General features: G+C 36.1%; 1 protein-coding gene across 3 annotated transcripts in view; it reads right to left on the reverse strand.

The window, feature by feature from the left end:
* The window catches only part of UHRF2 (ubiquitin like with PHD and ring finger domains 2), a 72,890-nt gene that overhangs the window by 13,447 nt on the left and 41,275 nt on the right, over nucleotides 1-18,168 (reverse strand). For 2 of the 3 annotated variants that reach the window (NR_198873.1, NM_001434931.1), the window contains exons 5-9: nucleotides 12,969-13,078; nucleotides 10,901-11,087; nucleotides 5,189-5,312; nucleotides 4,686-4,793; nucleotides 1,813-1,917 (exon numbers count right to left, since the gene is read on the reverse strand). Coding sequence is in view for 2 of the 3 variants with exons in the window: in NM_001434931.1 (NP_001421860.1) it covers nucleotides 1,813-1,917; nucleotides 4,686-4,793; nucleotides 5,189-5,312; nucleotides 10,901-11,087; nucleotides 12,969-13,078 (634 nt within the window). In the remaining variant the exon portion in view is untranslated. The remainder of the gene's footprint in view (nucleotides 1-1,812; nucleotides 1,918-4,685; nucleotides 4,794-5,188; nucleotides 5,313-10,900; nucleotides 11,088-12,968; nucleotides 13,079-18,168) is intronic. The other variant, XM_024995922.2, reaches the window with a different exon arrangement.

Genomic DNA, 18,168 nt, shown 5'->3' on the forward strand with positions numbered 1-18,168 from the left:
GCCAGAACTTTGGTTAGGATGTTATAAGCTGACATGTTCTCTCAAGGTATCTACCAAAATAAGGGAAAATTCAAATACAGTCTTGTGTGTAATATACCGTCAAGGTGTATCACTTGATCTAAAGAGTTCATTTTAATATTATAGCTTCCAACACCTCCAGACATAGCTATTCTTGTGATATACAAATAATCTATAGAATGTTACAAAATAAGGTCTTATAGGTTGGGAATATTAATTCAATGTTATTAAAATAAATATATCAATACTATGTTTGTAGGTTCTTTACAGGGCATCATTTTAATAAATACTCCAAAACTGATTTCTCAACAGCAATCTATACCATATCCAAGTTTGATGATAACTTTCAAATTTATAATCCTAATAGCATTGTAAGTTCCTCACATTTCAAAATCTATGGGTTTACCCAAGTTATATTTGGGTAAGACAACTGCATATAATTAAGAAGAAAGTTAGAAAAGAATTTAACTACAATTTTGTATCATTATTGTTAAGTTTCTACCTGATTCAGTGCTTAAACTAAGAAAACCATCAGTATGTAAATGACTTCTACTAACGCTATCTTAATAGTCGTTCTTCAATGCAAGATTAATTAATTCAGACTGAATATAATGATTTTATTTACTTCATTCTTGCTTGTAATAAAGGTTTTTCATCTAATTTTTCCTTTGGACTAAGAATCAGAACTAAAATTTCATGATTTTAAGTGTTTTTATATGTCCTAAAACTTTTGGGACCCTTTGCAGATCCAAACTGAGGTTTGGGTTAAACACTGTTGATTCAACACTGAGGTTTATATTTTAAGGAATAAGGCATTAAGGAATTCATCTTCAGTGTATACATCATTTGAAGAAAGTCTAATAAAAAGTACATATTAAAAAGTCCAGAATACTTCTTAAATTGATTAGATACGGTCTTCCAGATGGTATCTGGATTGACTTCACAATGGCAGTTTGGCAGGTCTTTTTTTCCTCCCCATTTTTTTGAGGGGCGAGCAGTTTCTTAAAGAACTAATCATGCAACTACCATACAACCCAGCAATTACACTTCTGGGCATTTATCCCAAAGAAACAAACACTCATATTTATACACACAAAACCCCCTGTACACAAATGTTTACTGCAGCATTATTTGCTGCAATGGATGAATGGTTACACTGTGATACACCTATATCAATGGAACACTACTGAGCAATAGAAAGGAATGAACCATTGACACATGCCACAATGAGGACTATGCTGACTGAATAAACCTAATCCCAAAGATTATACACTAGAAGATTCCATTTATAAAAAATGTTTAAGTGACAAAAATTATAGAAATGGACAACAAATTAGTGGTTGTCTAGAGTTAAGGGATATTGGGGAAGCAGAAATAGTATGATGGCTAAAGAAGGGCAATGTGAGGGACCTTGCAGTAAGGAAAATGTTGTCCTGAATGTATAGCAGTATCAGTATCCTGGTTGTGATATTGGGCTATAGTTTTGCAAGATGTTACCATTGGCTGAAATTGAGTAAAGGGCACAGACATTTTTGTATTATTTCTAATAATTGTCAATCTACAATTATCCCCAAATTAAAATGAGCTCTAAAGAAAATGTGACTATTTTCATTGCAGTAATCAGCACAAGAAATGATTAAAGACACTGACTGATTTACTATGTTACTTGTATAGAACTGACCACTTCAACACAAAAGTGATGCTAAAGAGATGGGATTTATCCTGGACAAAGCTTCTGTATTTTACTGAATAATCAAGACAGGTTCTAAAGAACAAGGTTGCATCATGACTTACTACTTCATCTGCAAATCCACCAGCCAGGACGAGAGAGTAAGCGCCATCATTACTCCGACCATGAATTCCACCAACATGGGGTCGATGGACACCTGCTTCACTCACCTATAACATCAAGTGAGACTCAAAATACCTTCAAACAGTTCATTAAGTTACATTTACAAAATGGTTTCACATATGTTACTGTATCCTAAAAGCTTCCAATTAAGAACCGAATGTCACCCAGAATTCCATGTTTTGCTCAGACTTGACTTCTCCCCAACTATATATTCCTCAGGTACTGAAGTAATGACTCGTAAAACTGCTCAGGCCTAGAATTTTGAGTTTCAAAATAACTATTAAATAATCATCATCCTGTGTAATTCCAGCTCAATTCAGGTGAAAAATAATTTACTATCAGTATTCCAGAACTCCTCATTTCTCATCTTTCATTATGGTACTGTTCCCTAGTCAAGTCAAAGTGAAACTGTTAGTCGCTCAGTCATATCTGACCCTGCAACCCATGGACTGTAGCCCACCAGGCTCCTCAGTCCATGGAATTCTCCAGGCAAGAATACTGCAGTGGGTTGCCATTCCCTTCTCCAGGGGATCATCCGGACCCAGGGACTGAACCCAGGTTTTCCTGCATTGCAGGCAGAAGCCCAGTCAAGTCAGACAGGCAACAGTTATTTCAGCTTCATTTTTCTGTATTCTTCAAACCCATCTGGTTGTAAATATTGCTCATTTGACTTCCTAATCTTCTCAAATCCATCATTTTCCACATTCACTGATATAATTCTAATTTGAGTCATGAATACTTAAAAAACATACCCTTTTTCACTGCCTCCAGCTTTGTTCCTTCAAATTCCTTCTACCCATCAAAAACAGAATAACCCTTTAAAGAATAAATCTGCTTTTAATTTTCAACTGCTTAACATGTATTAAATGGTCATAATAGTATATCAAGCCCAAGTTAAGTATTATATGTTACCTTCTCTCAACTGGGCTCCTACCTACTTTCTCATCCTTATATCCAGTTTCTTCTTTATGGAATTTATACATCTAAGCCCAACTACTCAGTAATACTCAAACATATCACTCATTTTTAGTTTATTGCAATGGGCTTACTACATTTCCCCAAATACCTTTAATTCTGCCTCACTTAAACTAAGTGTCACTTCTTCATGTACTTCAAACTCCCCAAGAGAAGTATTCTATTCATTTGTTTATTACACAACTGTTCTCAGAGTAAGGGAAACTGAAATTCAAGCCTGTATAGTGTGCTGGGTAAAGAGGTACATTAGAAGTCAATGAGAAGATGATAAAAACAACAGAACCTGGATTTAGGCCTTGGAAATACCAAGTACTTTAGAAGCAAAGACCATCTGATTCTCAGCTTTATGAACAACCCAAAAATATATCTGTGCTGAATCTTCCCTATTTCCTAAACTGCAAATCTATCCTTCTAGTTGCTCAAGTCAATGGCTTCAAAGTCATCTTAGACCATATTAATGAGGTTTTTAGAATTTGGGAACGAATGACAGGTATACAAAAAGAAAAAAAATTAAAAACAAAACAAAAAAATAACCAAAGAACAAGACAATTAAGTGGGAGTTGGTGACGGACAGGGAAGCCTGGCATGCTGCAGTCCATGTGGTTGCAAAGTCGGACTCAACTGAGCAACTAAAATGAAGTGTATTTTATAACTTTTATTCTATATTTAAATATTATCAATAATGCATAGTATAAAAAATAAATATTATTGTACAGGCATACCTCAGAGATATTCCAGGTTTGGTTCCAGACCACTGCAGTAAAGTGAATATCACAACAGAGCAAGCCCCATGAATTTTCTGGGTTCCCGGTATATAAAAAAGCCACTATTTACACTATACTGTAGTCTTAAGTGCTTGATAGCATTATGTCCAAAAAATGTACATACCTTAATTTTAAAATGCTATCAGAAAAATGGCACCAATAGACCTGTTGGACAAAGGGTTGCCAAAAACTTTCCATTTGTAAAAAACACAGTACTTGTTAAACTAAATGCCTGTCTTCCACAGAAAGAGGTTAACAAAACCAAAATACAGACAAAAGCCATATATTATTTAGATATAAGGAGGTAAATTCAGAAGTAACTTTAAAGTGACTGTCTTTTAGAAACAGAAAATGGGTGAAGAGAGTAGGTTTTTAAAATATAAATCATACACTAGTATTCAACATTTCAAGCTAAGTATATGTATTACATTATTTTAATCATAGAATTTCATCAAAGTTCTAAGCACCAGCACTATTCAGCTCTTGAAAGTTTAGAACCCTGTCTAACTGGAAACTAAGAGATTTTTTTTTCCCCACATTAAATTTTCCACAATGAAAAAATTATCTTTCTAAAGAAGTAATTAGAAAACTATAAGAGTCTTCTTTAAGATAAAAAGGGAAGTAATCAAATCCTTGGACTGTATGACATTTCCTCTGACCAGTATCTTAATATTCACTGAGAAGAATAATACTATCTAAGGGAGCTTCCTTGCAGATCAATAACATTAAATGAGAACTTACTGCATGACGGAAGATCTATTTCAAATATTGCATTTTGGGCAAGGAAAATTCTTCAGAATACTGAATAATAACTTTAACGAGTATAACAATAACAGAAAAATAAAACAAAGTGATACAAAGGCTAAGATGATGCCCAAGTCCACGATGTTATGTTCCTCTGTCTGCTAAGCTATGAGGAAGTGCCTAATTATCCTACAGGAAATTGTTCATTTTAAAAAGTGAATGCCATATGATACTACCTACATTAGTTCACTTAGAATCAACTAATATTAACACTGCTACAATGTGAGGTATACCCAATTTTACTCTTTTGACTAAGCCAATCAGAAACATACCTGAACTCTGAATCTCCAAGTTGATCCAACAGGAACTCCAGGAATAGGTCCATAATGATTGGAAGGAACAATAGTACATTCTCTAGTGCGACCAACACAGGCCATTCCCTACAAGGTACCAAACAAGTTGTTTGAGAAATCAGCTATTTTAAATCTTAAAGAAAGCCCTCAATCCCCATAAAATGCAGATAAAATAAAACTCTACAATTAATGATTAATATTTAACAATTTTTTTTCCCTTTTTTGGGGGCCACACTGTTCAGCATGCAAGATCTTAGTTCCCCAACCAGGAGTTGAATTCATACCCTTTGCAGTGGAAGAGCAGAGGCTTAACCACTGGGCCATTAGGCACATCCCAACAATGTATATGATTAGTCAATATTGTTATTTGTTAACATTTCAGATTATCACTTATATCATTACTACTACTGGAATCGAAACATTATAACTTGCACTACAATTATAAACATTATAGCTAGGAAGAAAAAGACTTCCTTCTTTACCCTGCCCCAATCTCTTCGGCTTTCAGTACTAGCTGATGGCATCTTGGCTTTCTTTTTACTCATCTTGAGCCTTTCACCAGCCTTTACAACTTCACTAGAATCAGTTTTACAGGAAGGACAATACCTTTAAAAAAAAAAAAAAAGAATTTTGATAATATATTAATGTCAATAACAAATAATGGCCTTTCTAGTTTAGAATAACTTTTAAGATGTGTAATACTTAGTGGCTGGATGGCATCACTGACTCAATGGACGTGAGTCTGAGTGAATTCCGGGAGTTGGTGATGGACAGGGAGGCCTGGGGTGCTGAGATTCACGGGGTCGCAAAGAGTCGGACACAACTGAGCGACTGAACTGAATATTTAGTGCATATTAGAGTTTCAGTTGGCATTTCAGTACTAAACTTTCCAAAATATTTACATGATTAAGCTTTCCATTCTTTTAGAGAACTTAATATTTTATTATCAAATTCAGTACACAAGCCAAACAAGGCTGTCCAATCCAAATGACACCATAAACTCTAATCTTATCACTAACTCTCAACGTAGACATTGTTCATTTCAATTTTTTACCATTAAAACAAAAATGGTAAGAATAGATGAATCTAGACTGAACAATGAACGATGGCAACTGATATATCTCCCTATCTGAACTGGTTATTACAATTTTCAAAGTAAAAAATCTATAGCCAATTATAACAAGTATACTGGATTAAAGGATGTTTGTCTCTAGCTCAATTTTAATTCTCTACAGTTGTTTATCCTTTAGCCTATTTGTGGTTGTCACTGTACTGTAACTTGGGTTGTTTGTTGTTGTTTAGTCACTAAGCCATATCCAACTCTGAAACCCCATGACTGTAGCCTGCCAGGTTCCTCTGTCCATGGGATTTCGCAGGCAAGAATACCAGGGTGGGTTGCCATTTCCTTCTCCAGGGGATCTTCTTGACCCAGGAATCAAACCTGTGTCCCCTGCACTGGCACGCAGATTCTTTACCACTGAGCCACCAGGGAAGCCCACTGTAACGTATACACCATTATAGGCTGCCTTGTTATCATTTTTGAAAAGCAAAGAATAAGTATATCTATAGAATGAAATGGGGCAATTTTTGAGTCACAAAGAAATGGAAACTTTGGGTATATCCAAAGATCAACTTGCCATTCCACCCATTAATCTTAGATTTCTTTTTCTATATTTTCACAAAGATGATGATATCTATACCCACTAGTTAATTGTGAATACCTAATTATGAGACGTTATGTTTAGTACTATAGACAAGATACGTAGACAATTCAGACCTTGAGAAAATTAGCTGGGCAGTGAGATATAGAAATAAATCCAAGGCAAAATTACGTGTGATAAGGCAATGAATATTATCAAGTAAAATCCCTACTAATCTGGAAATCAGGAACACTTCCAAAAATTAATTTGTTTTAAGAAAGACTGCTTTACCTGATATGCCAACCTTCTAACTATAATTTTATCAAAGATCTTATGGTGAAAGCAGGTATCATCTCTAATGAGAAAATGAGTTCAGAGACTAAATATCCAGACAATGTGATTTGGAGAAGTAGAAAAGATGTAAGGTTAAGGACCTCAATATGAATGTAGAAATACTTCACAGAGTAATCTAAGAGTCCTCTAATTATAGTCATCCCTGGGATCCATCTCTTCATCAGGTCTGTTATGAATCTAGGAACTATTTTAGCACTGGATAGGGATAAATGTTTGTGATTAAAATATTTGTAAATAGTTAAGGAAGACTAGTACACACAAGGAATCAATTTCAGAAAATGGTAAGTGCTATAACGTAAATATAAAGGTATAAAAGAAATACCTGGAGTAACAGGCAAATTTGGCCTTGGAGTACAGAATGAAGCAGGGCAAAGGCTAATAGAGTTTTGCCAAGAGAATGCACTGGTCATAGCAAACACCCTCTTTCAACAACACAAGAGAACACTACACATGGACATCACCAGATGGTCAACACCGAAATCAGACTGATTATATTCTTTACAGCCAAAGATGGAGAAACTCTATACAGTCAGCAAAAACAAGACAGAGAACTGACTGTGGCACAGACCAGGAACTCCTTATTGCCAAATTCAGAGTTAAATTGAAGAAAGTAGGGAAAACCACTAGACCATTCAGGTATGACCTAAATCAACTCCCTTATGATTATACACTGGAAGTGACAAATAGATTCAAGGGATTAGATCTGATAGAATGCCTGAAGAACTATGGATGGAGGTTTATGACATTGTACAGGAGACAGGGAGCAAGACGATCCCTAATAAAAATAAATGCAAAAAGGCAAAATGGTTGTCTGAGGAGGCCTTACAAATAGCTGTGAAAAGAAGAGAAGTGAAAGGCAAAGGAGAAAAGGAAAGATATACCCATTTGAATGCAGAGTTCCAAAGAATAGCAAGGAGAGATAAGATCACTTCCTCAGTGATCAATGCAAAGAAATAGAGGAAAACAATAGAATGGGAAAGTCTAGAGATCTCTTCAAAAAAATCAGAGATACCAAGGGAACATTTCATGCAAAGATGGGCACAATAAAGGACAGAAATGGTATGGACCTAACAGAAGCAGAAGATATTAAGAAGAGGTGGCAAGAATACACAGAAGAACTATACAAAAAAGATCTTCATGACCCAGATAATCATGATGGTGTGATCACTCACCTAGAGCCAGACATCCTGGAATGTGAAGTCAAGTGGGCCTTAGGAAGCGTCACTGTGAACAAAGCTAGTGGAGGTGATGGAATTCCAGTTGAGCTATTCCAAATCCTAAAAGATGATGCTGTGAGAGTGCTGCACTCAATATGCCAGCAATTTTGGAAAACTCAGCAGTGGCCACAGGACTGGAAAAGGTCAGTTTTCATTCCAATCCCAAAGAAAGGCAATGCCAAAGAATGCTCAAACTACCACACAATTGTGCTCATCTCAGATGATAGTAAAGTATTGCTCAAAATTGTCCAAGCCAGGCTTCAACAGCATGTGAACTGTGAACTTCCAGATGCTCAAGCTGGATTTAGAAAAGGCAGAGGAACCAGATATCAAATTGCCAACATCCACTGGATCATCGAAAAAGCAAGAGAGTTCCAGAAAAACATCTACTTCTGCTTTATTGACTACGCCAAAGCCTTTGACTCTGTGGACCACAACAAACCGTGGAAAATTCTGAAAGAGATGGGAATACCAGACCACCTGACCTGCCTCTTGAGAAACCTGTATGCAGGTCAGGAAGCAATAGTTAGAACTGGACATGGAACAACAGACTAGTTCCAAATTGGGAAAGGAGTACATTAAGGTTGTGTATTGTCACCCTGCTTATTTAACATATACACATGGTACATCATAAGAAACGCTGGGCTGGATGAAGCACAAGCTGGAATTAAGATTGCCAGGAGAAATATCAATAACCTCAGAAACAGATGAAAGAAACCTTATGGCAGAAAGCGAAGAACCAAAATGTCTCTTGATGAAGGTGAAAGAGGAGAGTCAAAGCATTGGCTTAAAACTCAACATGGAGAAAACTAAGATCATGGCATCTGGTCCCATCACTTCATGGTAAATAGATGGGGAAACAGTGGCAACAGTGGCTTACTTTATTTTTTGGGGCTCCAAAATCACTGCAGATGGTGACTGCAGCCATGAAATTAAAAGACGCTTGCTTCTTGTAAGGAAAGTTATGACCAACCTAGACAGCTTATTAAAAAGCAAAGACATTACTTTGCCAACAAACGTCTGCCTAGTCAAAGCTTTGGTTTTTCCAGTAGTCAAGTATGGATGTAATGCATGCTAAGTCGCTTCAGTTGTGTCCGACTCTGTGCAAACCCATGGTCAGCAGCCCACCAGGCTCTTCTGTCCATGGAATTCTCTAGGCAAGAATACTGGAGTGGGTTGCCATTTCCTTCTCCATATGGATGTGAGAGTTGGACTATAAAGAAAGCTGAGCACCAAAGAATTGATGCTTTTGGACTGTGATATTGGAAAAGACTCTTCACAGTCCCTTGGACTGTAAGGTGATCCAACCAGTCCATTCTAAAGGAAATCAGTCCTGAATATTCATTGGAAGAACTGATGCTGAAGCTGAAACTCCAATACTTTGGCCACCTCATGTGAAGAACTGACTCAGTGGAAAAGACCCTCATTGCTGGGAAAGATTGAGGGCAGGAGGAGAAGGGGACAACAGAGAATGAGATGGTTGGATGGCATCACCAAGTCAATGGACATGAGTTTGAGTAAACTCTGGGAGTTGGTGATGGACAGGGAGGCCTGGTGTGCTGTAGTCCATGGGGTTACAAAGAATTGGTCACGACTGAGCAACTGAACTGACTGATAAAGGAAATACATCAGGGTTAGTGCTATTCCAGATGAGATTAGAAGAGCCAAACCTATCAAGAGTCCAAGCAAAGAGACATTAAGTGTAAAGGTCCTGAGGCATAATAAGGAACAGTATGTTCTGAAGAACATTAAAAGTAGGCAGAAGTCGGTTCACAGACAGCAAGGGTTTAGATTTTATCCTAAATTCAACAGGAAGACATTAGGGGTTTTAAACAGGTGAGTATTCTGATTCAGGATTTAGATCATTCTGCTGCTATGGCAGGAAGGATAGCTGGTAGACAATGTGAAAGCAAGACGACTAGCTGTGCATTTACTATAGAGTTCCTAGTGACTCAGCTGGTAAAGAATCCACTTGTCAATGCAGAAGATGCCAGAGACTCAGGTTCAATTCCTGGGTTACAAAGATCCCAGAGAAGGAAACGGCAACCCACTCCAGTACTCTTGCCTGAAAAATTCCATGGACAAAGGAGCCTGGCAGGCTATACAGTCCATGAGGTGGTAGAATCAGACACAACTGAGCATACATGCACACACACATACAGTTCAGGGTACAGATGGTGGCTGAACTGGGTAATGAGAGTAGAACTGTAAGATTTGCTAATGTTATTGGATGTAGAGTATGTGACGAAGAAGAGAGAATTGAAATGAAATTCAGCTTTTTCCTCAACAGGTGGATGAGACAATGATATTATTTACTGATGATTGAGTGAGGAGTAGGATTTCAGTGGACACGTTTGTGGACATCAAGATCTCCACTTGGAGTCACTAATTTTGTAATACTAGTCAAGCAAGCAGTTGAATATAGGAACATAAAGTTCAGGTAAGGCTGGGTCTGAAAATATAAATTCTGAACCATTTGCTTGGTATTTAAAGTCTCATTATTGCATGAAGCCATCTAGGGACCACTTGGGAAAATAAGAGAGGAAAGTGGTAAGAGATACAGTGGGAAAAATTAACTAAAAAACACTGTGCAAGGCTCTCTACAGTAATGTAAAGCATCTGAAGCAAAGGAGTAATTACCAAATCTGCATTTTTGAAAGGACATAGACTCATATTGGAGAAAGGACTGGAGGGATTAAAAAAAGGAGTGAGAGATCAGTTTAGAAGCTGTTGTAGTAACTGAATAAAGGTACCAATGCCAAATAACCATTAGTTATACAATTTTAAGCACTTCAGTATACATTATGCAGGCCACTCGTCTTCTGAGATGGACCACATCTCTGCCAAGAGAAGACATGTATGTCTCTCAATAAATCCACCTCTTACACTTTTGTATCTTTAGAAATCTACTTTTGGGGTTTCAAATACATATTGCACATTCAATTCTTACATAGTAACAACAAAAATCCCCTGATAATCATACCAGTATTCCTCTTCAGGGACCTTATCCAAAGGAGGATTCAGGCAGTAAATATGATAGGCCATGTTACATTCATCACATAGAACTTGCATGTTGGGTTCCTGTTTTCCACCACATACATGACAGGAGCAAGAACGGCATTTCTTATTTGGGTCTCCACCACAGGAGTCACATTCAGGGTCATTTTTCCCTATTAAGAACAAAATTATAGCAAGCCCAGTCTTAAAATCATTTTTATGTCTATGAATCTTATAAAGAAAAACCCATGAGAATAGCACACAGCTTTTTTTTTTTAAACAAAAAGAACCATATGGAATAATTCAGTGCAAGACTTTACTATTTCCCAAATGTGCATCAAGATGCATAGGGGTAATGCAGTTAACTCATGAGGCATCATTAGATATATTAAAATTTCCAGTGAAATAACTGAACAAAGTTGTTCCGAAATGGAAGTGTTAGGTATCATCTGTTCTGCAGATCCAAATCTTTCCCCAGGTGGACTAAATTAGGAGGGGTATACCTGTTAGAAGTCAGCAAATCCATTTTGGTTTTGCTATGCCCCCAACATACTCTTTATTAGTAAATACAGTACTAACAGTTGATTTTTTTTTAATCTTACTTATCAGTTGGTTCAGAATTCTGGCAACTAACAGGTTCCACTTATTGCCCACCCCTCCTCTGCCAGTCTCTCCCATCTAAATCCAAAATACTTTTTGCCAAAATGTTCATTTGAAATTATAAAATAAACATATATATACACAAAAGTCTTATAGTAATGCTCACTAACATCAAGTTAAATTTAAGTATCAAAAGAGTAACAGTTGGATAAATTTTATGAAAAATGAGGTAAATTTATAAGAACTATAATATAGATAGCCAAATATATTAAAAAATGAAACTGCAGAATAAATTTTTTATACAGAACTGTATAAACACACAAAGATGAATTATACAGATACAGAAAGATGTCTAGAATGACATGTTGCCAAAGGTATGTTTAGATTTCTGGTTTAGAGTGATCACTGGCAGTCTGGCTGTGGCTCTGAAATGGTTTCCTTACACAGAAGTTCAAAGTCGTAGCTATAACATGATTAGCATTAGGCAAAGAACATATACATGCAGATATACTGACAGAGAAAACACAAGAAAAACCTAGTCAATTTTTCTTTTGTGTTTTACTGAGAGCAAATCATATTAAACAAATTTACTTAACAAGTTACCCTTATTCCTTGAATATAACCATACAATCATACACAGTATGCCTTAAAGTTCTTAATTCAAGTCTAGATGTATTTAGCATTGCAGTCTCAAAAAACGAGTATGGCTTAAACCAGTAACATGGAAGTCTAGTTATTAATCTGTTAAAGGATTTGTCTTGCTCTAATTCTGCACAACTGTGGTTAAGAAGAGGATAGGCAGGATTCTTTAATCTTGAATATTTCTTTTGCCAGAATATATGAGACACTGACATCAACACATGGCAAAAGCTCAATGAATTGTTCTCCACACACACACACACAAATTAGAATTAACAGAGTATGAGACACTGTAACCTATTTGGAAAGATAGAAATTGAACTATGAAGGAAAAGACTTAGAATTTAGTCCTACCTTTGTTACCAACTAGCTGCATGAAATTACGTTATATACAATGAGGAGATGAGGCTACATTCTAACAATTACATAAATCATTCATTACCTCCCAGAAATTCAGGGCTCAACCAGCATTATTCTTCTTAGGCTCTACTAGTATAAAAATAAGCCTCATTATTAACTATTAATCTTAAATGGCCACATTACCAAAGTGAGTTTTTTATCTGGACAGACTATAATAAAGGAAACAGCAAGAAAATGGCAATAAAATGCCAAGATGAGAAAATACTCTTTGGAAACAAATTTTATCATTTGATAAAAATCCATTAAACCAAATTGATCTTATATCAAAATGGTTGTCTTGAAAATCAATTTGTATGGTTTTTAGTTTTGTACTTCCTCAAAAGTCATTCCCTGGCTAGTCAAAACGGCAATCCTGAACAATACATGCAGTCTCGGCCCATAAGAAAGATCCATACTTAAAAACTTTCCATCTGCCAATGAAAGAGGATGGGCTCCAGGTTTCTCGATCTTGAAGATTTCATTTATGAATCTTATCTGACAGTCATTTAATTTTCCTTCAGAACCCCTGTTTAAAAAAGGAACAAAGGTCAGCAAAATCTAAACCATATGCAAACAGTAATTAAAAGTCAGTTTCAAAACTCACTGAACACTACTAAAAATGGGGTAATAGCTATTCTAATCACTGAATTACTGTTTCCAACAGTAGGAAAAGTCCAGTGATTAATATTTGAAGTTAAAATTTAACTTTAATATTAGGGGAAAAAAAAAATCAAGACTTAGATCATTTGGTGAGAAGACACCTATCTTGTAAATTTAAAGGTAAGGTAAAATTATACTCCCAATTAAAATAAAAGATTTAAACATATTTCCAATAAATATGCATGTTTCTGAGTAAACAGATGACCTCATTACAAAGAAAAGTCTTTCAAATACTAAGCCATATTTTTCACAAACATATTTATAGCTATTTGCATATACTTCAAAGTTTCTTGCCATAACTATAGATTTATATAATTCTTTTAATCTACCAAATTTTGCTTTATATTTTTGAAGATATATTATTAGGTACATACAGACTAAGAATACTTAAATGTTCTTATGAAAGGTATTTCTATCTCTACTAACGCATTTTGTATCAGAAGTGTACCTTTGGTTTTTTTGGTTACTATTTGCTTGGTGACTTTTTCAAATATTTCACCTTTCTTTTAAAACTTCTAATGTAGAATGCAAACAAATGCAGAAAATTTATAGACAGATGTATAGTTTAGCCAAGTAAAAGGCACATATCCTTGTAATCAACCATGACAAGAGACAGGACTATCAACTCCCTCAGCACTTCACATCCTCCCTCCAAGTCAAAACCTCTTCACGCCCTCCCATGAGTCACCTTTACCTTAATTTTCTTCACTCTTCTCACCTGTCTTCCTCCCTAAGTATATGATATAGTTCTGTGTTTCAAAAACTAAATTCCCAATCTTTTCCCTTATAACTTGTTGATGAACCCCCACCATTTGTCCTACAGTTTCCCATGGTTTTGATTTTGATATCTGAATTCCCTAAGTTCATTTCAGTTTTTTCTGTCATTTGTGTTTCCAGTAAATCAGTAGTTGGTCTGGTGAAAAGGTCAAAAACTGTGGCTTTGAGGCATGTTTTAAAAAATGTGTTCCAGTTTTACTGGAATACAGCTATGCCTATTCGTTTATGTATTCTCTATGGCTGGTTTCATGCTACAGCAGCAGAGCTGAGTTGTGACAGAGACCATCTGGCGGCCAAAGGTTAAACTATTCACTATCTGGCTCTTTATAGAATAAAACCGCTGACACTTCCTCTCAATGTTTACTCAAATAGGTTCATTTTTTGAGTAAAATCATCTACAGGTCTATTTTCATCAGTAAGCACCTAATTATTTAGTTGTCTTTTCCTATGATGATAGCAGCCACAGACGCTCAACGACTAGATTAATTCACTGGGGATTGGATAATGTTGATATTCTAGTTCTTTCACTCCCTTTTCACTTATTTGCTGAAATAATTCCATAAAGAAAAACATGACCACATCAATTATTTGGTAACTCAGTTGTATAGCTCATATAACAAAAAAATGGAATACTTTCTTTAGCAGTTAAAAAAAAAAAATAGCTCTCAAACATTCTATGTAGGTGACCAGTTTCCATATTACTATGAGTTTACATATTTGAGGTGTTTCAATCCACTTTAGTTATTATTTGCCTTAATGATGGTCAAATTGTCTCATCTTCAGCCAGTTGACTCTCATATCTTTCTGACAAGAGTTTAGCAGTCTTTGTGGGCTTCCTTGTTATCTGCGAGACAAGATGTCCCTAGTTCTTCTGGTACATTTCTGCCTGTAGCCTGTCGTCTTATCTCCAATGAAGCCTGGTTTTTTAGGGGTGTGTGTGTGTGTGCACTTAAGTCGCTCAGTCATGTCTGGCTCTTTGCGACCTCATGGACTGTAGCCTGCCAGGCTCCTTTGTCCATGGGGCTTCTCCAGTTAAGAATACTGGAGTGGGTTGCCATGCCCTCCTCCGTGGGATCTTCCCAACCCAGGGATTGAACCCAGGTCTCCCACATTCCAGGCAGATTCTTTACTGTCTGAGCCACCAGGGAAGCCCAAGAATACTGCAATGGGTGAGCCTAACCCTTCAGAGGGGAACTTCCCAAGCCAGGAATTGAACCAGGGTCTCCTGCATTGCAGGTGGATTTTTTACCAGCTGAGCTATCCGGGAAGCCTTCTTTTAGGTGGAAATGGTTATTTCAAGACCACAATTTAGGTGCTAAAAAGCTTACTGCAACTGGACTGATTGCTATTTTCAGGTCTTTTTAGTGGACAAACCTACAAAATTGAGACATACACATTAATACATATACAAGATACCTCATGAGCTCATGCAAACAGTTTCTGTTCAAATTCAGAACTGAAGGGTAAGTTTGCTTTTGACAAAGCAATTATTTATCTGTTTCTCTTTTCTTTCACAATCAGAAAATCCTAGTTCTCAAAGACACCAGGGATGCCTAAATGAGAATGCTATAAGTACTTCTTTGCTTTATTCCACGTTACACATAAGACATTTTCACCAGTTATCATTAGGATTATAGAAAATACTTTAAAATTTCTGTGTATATTTCTTCCATGTATTACAGTTATAGCTATAGTGTCAGACCATAAAGCTGTTACATACTATCCATAAAGCCATTACATATTATACTTTCTTCTTTAGTCCTATTTCTAGATATAGAAAATTTAACTTCAAGTTAGATGGCACTCCAAGGTAACTAGTAGAAGTAAAATCAAGTATCTGAAAGAACCCAACTTTAGTCAGTCCAATAGCAATTTTAAGATACACCCTAATTTCATAGATGTTAAAATACAGAAAAGTTAATTTCAGATTCTGTGAAATACTGTATCTCCTGAATATCTATTTTAACTAGTTCTTAGAACAGGGTCTGACACACAGCAACAAAAACAAAAATCAAAGCATTAACATTCTAGTGGTATGACTAGCGAAATAATATGCCCCAAAGATATCTGTTATCAGCCCAGGAACCTATGAATATATTACCCTACATGGCAAAAGGGACTCTGCAGACATTATGAAGTTAATAACCTTTAAATAGGATTATACAGATAGACCAAAGGTAATCATGGGGGATCTTGAAAGTAGAAGAGGGAAGAAAGAGCCTGAAGGAAGATGTGACTAAAAACGAATAGTCAAAGATACAACTTTGTTGGCTTCAAAAATGGAGGAAGTAGGCCATAGGCCAAGGAACTGGGAAACCCCTAAAATCTTAAAAAGGCAAGGAACTATATTTTTTTTCAGAGTGTCCAAAATGGAAAACAACCCCCTGCTGATACTTTTAGCCCAGTAAAATTTGTAAGTCTTCTGCCTTACAGAACTGCAAAATAATAAGTTGTATTATTTAAGCCATTGCTGCTGCTGCTAAGTCGCTTCAGTCATGTCTGACTCTGTGTGACACCATAGACGGCAGCCTACCAGGCTCTGCCATCCCTAGGATTCTCCAGGCAAGAACATTGGAGTGGGTTGCCATTTCCTTCTCCAATGCACGAAAGTGAAGTTGCTCAGTCGTGTCCGACTTCGCAACCCCATGGACTGCAGCCTACCAGGCTCCTCAGTCCTTGGGATTTTCCAGGCAAGAGTACTGGAGTGGGTTGCCATTGCCTTCTCCAATTTAAGCCACTAAAGTCTGTGATAATTTGTTACAGCAATAATAAGAACCTAATACAAGTAGGGCAAGAGAGAACAATAAATGTCAGGTGATAATCAGTATCATAAAGAAATTCAGTTAGACTAAAGGAGAATTTAAGTAACCCATGCCGGGTGTGTATGATTTTACACAGCATGATCAAGAAAGTTGTCTTTCAAAGTGATGTTTGAATAAAGAATAAAACAAAAGACAAAGCCAGTCAAATGAATACCGGTGTGGAGTAGACCAGTAAGAGGAAATGGTCAAGGGCAAAGGCTCTGAAACAGGAGCATGTTTGTATGATTAAGCAACATAAGGAGGCCAATATGGTTGGAATACAGTAAACTTTGATTTATAACTTGATATGGACATCAAGTTTATATTCTGTAAAAATGGTACATTCAATAATAAAATCACCACTAGCGATGTTATGATAAACAAGTATAGATAAAATTTAGTAAATGAAACCCTATAAAAAAGATGCAAAATACGTTAAGTATATTCATAGTTTGAGGTTAAATTTTTTTTTTTGTTTTTGCTAAGTAGGATTCAAATTCTACTTAGGAAACTCTAATCTAATATAATTTTATATAGTATTAAGTAAACAAGAGTAAGTGAACAAAAGTTGGAAAAATGGATTTAAACCCTAGACTTCTATTTTCTTCAAAGCTCAAATAGAAATAGAAATGACAAGTGAAAAATACAATGTGTTAACTAGATAGTTTAAGCATATTCACCTTTTGGTACTCACATTAAAAATTAGAAACAATAATGAACTTTAACTCCAAGTTCCCTTATCAAATCTCCAAGGCAGATTAAAAATCATGTCCTCTATTTGCTTCTTCCTTTGCACCTTATAGTTCTATATAATCATTACAGGGGGGAAAAAAAAACAACAACTTTGTACAAAGAAAACTCAGCCCCAAAGACCTTAACTGAGAAGTTCTAATAAACATTCAAGAAAAGGACACAAAATTCTACCATAAAACAGAAAAATATTACAGCACACTATTTTTATAAAATCAACATAATTTGTAAAGGATAGCTAGATAAGAAAGATAATATACAGATTTCACTCACTAACCCAAATGGAAAAATCCTACACAAAATACTGTCAAGCCAAATCCAGGAAAGCATACCTACAAAATACCTGTCAAACATTGTAAGTATTAGTAAAATGTTCAACAAAGTTTTTTCTTGGCAATCAGGGTGGGGGAAAAAAAAAGATACCTACTCTCACCACCTCTTTCTAACAACCAAGTGGCAACTGGTGAATGAAGACAAAGTTAAAGATCAAAGGAAAAAGAACACATAAATGTAATTCATGGAGAAGGGAATGGCAAACCACTCCAGTATTCTTGCCTGGGAAATTTCATGGACAGAGGAGCCTGGCAGGCTATAGTCCGTGGGATCGCAAAGAGTCGGACATGACTGA

Source organism: Bos taurus, chromosome 8 (assembly GCF_002263795.3).
Source record: "Bos taurus isolate L1 Dominette 01449 registration number 42190680 breed Hereford chromosome 8, ARS-UCD2.0, whole genome shotgun sequence".
Taxonomy (NCBI): domain Eukaryota; kingdom Metazoa; phylum Chordata; class Mammalia; order Artiodactyla; family Bovidae; genus Bos; species Bos taurus.